At 44.6% G+C, this 5992-nt stretch overlaps 1 protein-coding gene across 1 annotated transcript; it reads right to left on the reverse strand.

The window, feature by feature from the left end:
* Window positions 1–5212: 5212 nt before the first annotated feature.
* LOC101121371 (large ribosomal subunit protein eL43) lies at window positions 5213–5572 on the reverse strand. Its single transcript, XM_004016143.6, has one exon. It carries the CDS (start codon window positions 5539–5541, stop codon window positions 5263–5265), a length of 279 nt encoding a protein of 92 aa, XP_004016192.1. The 5' UTR covers window positions 5542–5572; the 3' UTR covers window positions 5213–5262.
* Window positions 5573–5992: the final 420 nt, after the last annotated feature.

Genomic DNA, 5992 nt, shown 5'->3' on the forward strand with positions numbered 1-5992 from the left:
GAGGATGAGAGAAAGAGGAACGAGTATAAAGATCAGCTGAAGAAGTGGGACTCTTTGATGAAATCCTTTTAATGAGCTCCTGTCCGCAGCCGTGCAGGAAGTGGCCTGTGCCATTCCACTTCTGGGCAGCTGTAAGAAAGAACTGAGCAGCGTGGTTTCTGTCGTGTCCTGGATGTGAGCCAGGGCGGAGACATAGCTGGTCCTCTGCAAAGCATCCTCGGGCCAATGGCGCTCTGTGCATTTTTCTGAGACTTTGGATCATTCGCAGTTTGCCCCATAACTCCCACACATTTGCCTCTTAGTGTCCCAAAGCTCTCCCTGCTTCAACGTTCCCATAGGAATGTGGATGCCTGCCAAGCGACCTCATGAACATTCCATTCATCTCCTTGGCTGGGAGGCAGCAAGGAAGCCAAATTGGCTGATATTTAACTGTTTGGGTCCCAAATTCACCCTGCAATGAATGCCAAGCTTGTTGGAATTTTCCAACAATCATGAAGAAAAACAGAAGATAAAACAAAAGAGAAATACTTATTTCTTCATATGATCCCATCTCAAAGACAGTTATTTTTAAAGGTAGCCTAATGAAAACCACATTCTCTGGTTCTCCTTGTGAAATGGCCTTCCAGCAGACAGGCATTTTGAAGTAATGAGGCTCTGTGAGGTGTGACTAAAATCAACGTGACTATTTCTTTTTCTTCTCCCCAGCAAACACAGCAGAATATAGCCATCCAAATGAAGACTGCTGTCTTCCAAGTAACCTCCGAGGGATGTTATTCTGCAATTCTAAGATGCTCAAAAGTGTGCAACATTCCTTTTAGGGGAATTTCTCTCTGAGTCTTGTTCTCACTGTTTTGCTTTCTATTTATCATTCACCCAGCATGGTCTTAGACACCTCCTGTGTGCCAAGACCCCTGCCAGCCCCATGGGGACAGAGTGAGGAGGGAGATGCAGTCTCACTGAATAATGGCAAGAGGTCCCCAAGGGCCAGTGGAAAACGTTAGCCCAACTAAGGTTTGAATCCCAGTTTGCTTTGTGTGGGTTGTGTAACCTTAGGCAACTTTTAAAAGCACTTTGAGTCACAATGTCCTCATTCCGAAAATAAAGGTGGTAAAACCTACTTCATAGGATTGCTTTGAAGGGAAAATCAGATAAAATGTGTAGTAAGTAGCTTTGATATAGAGGCTAATCCAGGTTAAATGCTCAGCAGATGAGAAAGCTGGTAATTATAATTGAATTATATAGCCAGTTCAATCATCTTATTTGGACAAGACTCTAAATGTACCTTTGGAAAAATCAATTATTTTATTATGGTTTATATGGGTAATACAAGATACAAAATGCAAAGCAAACAAAAATTAAATGATGGAAACAAAACCTCTTCCTTTCCTTTGCCTCTCTGGCACTAGTTTTCCTCCCCAGGGGTAGCTGGTATGACTAGGATCTATGTCTTGGATATAGGTCTCTAACAACATTTGTTCATTCTCGCTCCATCATTCTGTTTCTAACGATTATTTGGCATTCCACTGACTGCAGGTATCATACTTAATTTAGCCAGTCCCTTTTCGATGAACATTTGTTTCTGATCTTTGGCCGTGACAGTGCAGCGAAGACCATTCTTGAGCTTGGCTTTGGGTAAGAATGATGAACCAAAGACATACATATGGTGGACTCCTGAGACAGGTTGGACAACGTCTTTGGAATAAGGTGACTAGTTGGAAGCAGATAACGCTGATCTGAATGGATTCCTTCAGGACTGTTGTCTCAAAAAATACTTCACTTTTCTATTCCTAGAATGTTCATACCACTCCCCGAATCGGCCTATTTGAAAAGTATAGAGTCTACATAATAGTACTATAAAAACTGAGGTATTTTCATCCAGATATGACTGCCATAAAACCCCTCCAAGATATGTAATAAATGGACGAGTCTTTCTTTGGTTGGCAAAAATGAGTCAAGGATGCAGAAATTACAGACAGCTACTCTAGAAGCAGCTATTAAGAAGATTCACACTCTAATTTTCTGCCACAGCTTGAAACAGCAAAATGTATTAAAATACACCACATTGGTTAACATGCGTTCGATTAGATGAAGCCTGCCAATTTGGAAGGAGGGCAGATATTCCTTGGTGGCCATCTTTGCTGTTGCCCAGACCTGTGTGTGACTGTGTGGGCTGCGTGTGGAACCGAATCAGAGAAAACCTATAAGTGAGGTTCTGGACCTGGGGATTAGCCTTCCTGGATGAATCATTATTTCTGAATCAAGAGAAAGGCCCACATGGAAGGGAGGCAGGGGAATGGAAGTCTTTCTAAGAAGTCTCTGCTGTCAGAGGCACGGAGGCTCAAATGAGCTCCATGCAAATGAAAACTGGTCCCAACACCGTCTTGAGCCAAAGAAAATTCTTGGTTGAGGTTGAAAAAATGTCAGATAAATAGTTTCTCCTTGCTTCTCAGCAGGCCCCGGCTATCACTGCAGTCCAGATCTGGCCTCTGAACAGTTCTGGCAGGTTTATCTTGGACCAGCCACTGTGATGAAATCGCAGTAATTCCAGGTTTCCCTCAAATCTAGACTGAGCCAAAGAATCTGGGCTTCTAGCATCCGGCTTACTTCACTGCCCTCCCTCCAGTCCCTCCTCAACTTTCAAGCTTCTGATTTTTTTAAAAACTGAGATGGGGATGATGGACAAAACCCTTCCAGGGCAGCCCAGAAATCTGAAAAATGTCTGTTTCAGGTTAGTTCAAGACATGTATATGGAGCACAAGTGAATCCGTTTAGGTGGGCTAGGTGTGTGATGCGGATGGACGTGGGTTGTGTATCTGACGATACACCAGGCTGTTTACCAGACTCCCTACACAAAAGCTCTCATTTAATTCCCCAACAACACCGCGAGGTGGGAACTGTTGTCTCTATTTTACAAAAGAGGAAACTGGGTCTCAGGAAAGTTACCTTAGAACTCAGCGGCAAGGAGAAGTGTCTGGATTTGAATCTGGCTGAAGCCTCCGCTTGTTCTCACTATGTTACAAAGCTGGCCATAAGCCAGAAGACCTTATTTAGCATCCAGGAAAATTGGCTGGGATCGAAAAACTAAGGTGAACAACGGAGGGGAAACCAAATCTCAGATGGGAGAAGGTAGAGATGGGTGGGTGGGGTACATGAGCAAAATGACAGAGGCAGGCCCGCATTCACCCCGAGCCTGACCTCTGAAAACCTAGTAAGCCCTGGGAGCCCAGGGGAAGGTTATTGACCAAACTTCCCCAGAAGCACTTATTTAAGAAGAACTTTGAGCAGCTGGCACAGAGCCTGAGGTGCTCTGAGAAGCTGCCCATTGCTCTTTGCTGCAGAGGCAGAGGAAAAAGATTCCTGGTACATCCAACATAGAAATACGCCTGTGCTCTAAGGGGTTCCGATTCCAGACACGCTGGCCCGGGCTGCTGAGAGACCTGCAGCGGGTCTCATGGGGTTTAGGAAGTGATGTTTATGGAATTTCTTATAATTCCTTTCAAACAGACTTCCTGGGCCAGATGGGTGGCTCACTGCCTACTCTTCCAATTCCGGGCTCCCAAGAGGATGGCTGCAGATCTGTTTTAAGCACAAAGCATCCTCAATCCAGAGACTCTGAGCAGAGTACACCCCAGCAACATCCAACAGCGTGTGCCAGTAGAGAGGAGCATGACTCACAGGGGAACCTGTGGGATCCTGAACCTCCTGACACATCTGGAAGGATGCTTGTGAGCAAAGTGGCCCGACAAATGTCTTTCATCTTCTCCTGCGGCATCTTAGAGCATGTTCCTTGGCTCATCCTGAGGCAGCTCTAGAAGGTCCAGAGGTACCAGGAGGCTGGTGGTAAAAGTGAGGAACTCTGAATTCAGATTCTGACCTGAGGAAAACCTATTGTTTAAAAAGCAAAGAGGGAAGAAGCATCTCACGTCCCTGATGACAGGTTCTCCCTGGAGGGAGTCTCCAGCTGAGGGAGGGGAGACTTTGAATCTCTGAATTATTTTGTTGGAAACTGTGTGAGGCATTATGAGCCGCACGAACATGGTAAAACTGCTTGACTGCATCTCTTGGAAGGGGGAGGGCACTGCCTACTAAGTAGAACAGAAGAGACAAGGAAAGAGAAGCAAAACCTGACCTTATGACTGCATGACTATAGTTTTTGAGACCCACATATCCACATGCTAGTTTAACTTTAAACATTTTTTTTTCATTGGTAAACTCGAACATTCAATTGGGCAAGGGGCACAGAGAATGTGACTGACGGAAAGAGGGTGGGCTCTGAGTTAGATACAGCTCTATTTGTCCTTGGGTCTGACATCCTGGAACCCTGAGACTCTGGGCAAGTTACTTCCTGTCTCATGGTGTCACTTAATCATTTGCCAATGGGAACCAAAAAATACCCTGACAATCTTGAAATTTTTTTTAATTGGAAGATAATTGCTTTACCATGTTGTATATTGATTTCTGCTGTAAGATAACGTGAATCAGCCATAAGAATATATAGATATTTATACCCCTTCCTTTTGAGCCGCCCTCCCACCCCACCCCCACCCCACTCCTCTGGGCTGTCACAGAACACCAGGCTGGGCTTCCCCTGTGATCCAGCAGCTCCCTACTCGCTCTCTGTTTTACGCATGGTGGAGTATGGACGTCAGTGCTCCGCTCAATTCGTCCCAGCCTCTCCCTGTGTCCACAAGTCTGTTCTTTACCTCTGTGCCTCTATTCCTGCCCTGCAGATAGGTTCATCAGTACCGTCTTTCTAGATTCCATATATATGCATCAATATACCGTATTTGTTTTCTCTTTCTGACTTACTTCATTCTGTGTAACAGGCTCTAGCTTCATCCACCTCACTACAACTGACTCACATTCATTCCTTTTCATGTCTGAGTAATAATCCATTGTATGGATTGTACCACAACTTCTTTATCCATTCCTCTGCTAATGGACGTCTAGATTGCTTCTATGATCTGGCTATTGTAAATAGTGTTGCAATGAACATTGAGGTACATGTGTCTTTTTGAATTATGAATACCCTGAATCTTAACAAGAATGGTATATATTTTCAAAATTTGTAGCACATTATGTGTACTTAAGTAAATGCTAGTTAATAATAAAAGCAATAAGAATAACAATAACCCAAAGGTGTCAGATTGTAAGTTCAAGGGCAGACCCTTTGCCATGTTCATTTCTTTTTTTTTTTTTTTTTTCTGTTAGATAAATTAACCCATTTATTACAGGCTAGCAACGTTATCGATGGTGGCGCTTCTACTGGTCCTTCAGTTCCTTCAGTCTTCTGATGGCGGACTTGACTGTGACAGCAGAGGTGGTGTTGTAGGTCCAGGCACCACCAGCTACTGTTTTCATGCAGGAACCACAATGCCAAATGCCCACAGCTCTTCTCTTCATCTTGGTTTTGCCACAGAAGGAGCAGGTATACTTGGCGTGCTGGCTGATTTCAATTTTCTTCACCATTTTTCTGAGGGAGGCACCATAACAGGTCCCGTACTTGCCCACGATTCCGACCTTCTTGGTGCGTTTCGCCATGTTAACGCAACCTAGATCCGAGCCCAAGAGCTGCCATGTTCATTTCTATACTCCCAGCACCTTGCAAACTGCTTGGCACATAGTAAGCAACCTCTAAATGTCTATTGCCTTAAAGTGAGCTGCTTTGTTGGGTGCCACCTCTCTATAAAACATTGTTCTGGATATACTTGGGGTCACAGAAGTGAGTGAAAGGCTGGGTAAAATCCAACAGACAAGGATTCTAGTCCCTGAGTTCTTCTCAATGTTATTGTTTCACTTAAAGCTAGAGAAAACAGCATCTAGCAGGATCAGGGATAGTTGGTTCAGTTCAGTTCAGTTCAGTTCAGTCACTCAGTTGTGTCCGACTCTTTGCGACCCCATGAATCGCAGCCCGCCAGGCCTCCCTGTTCATCACCAAACCCGGAGTTCACTTAGACTCGCGTCCATCTAGTCAGTGATGCCATCCAGCCAT

This window comes from Ovis aries, chromosome 15 (genome assembly GCF_016772045.2).
Source record: "Ovis aries strain OAR_USU_Benz2616 breed Rambouillet chromosome 15, ARS-UI_Ramb_v3.0, whole genome shotgun sequence".
NCBI lineage: Eukaryota > Metazoa > Chordata > Mammalia > Artiodactyla > Bovidae > Ovis > Ovis aries.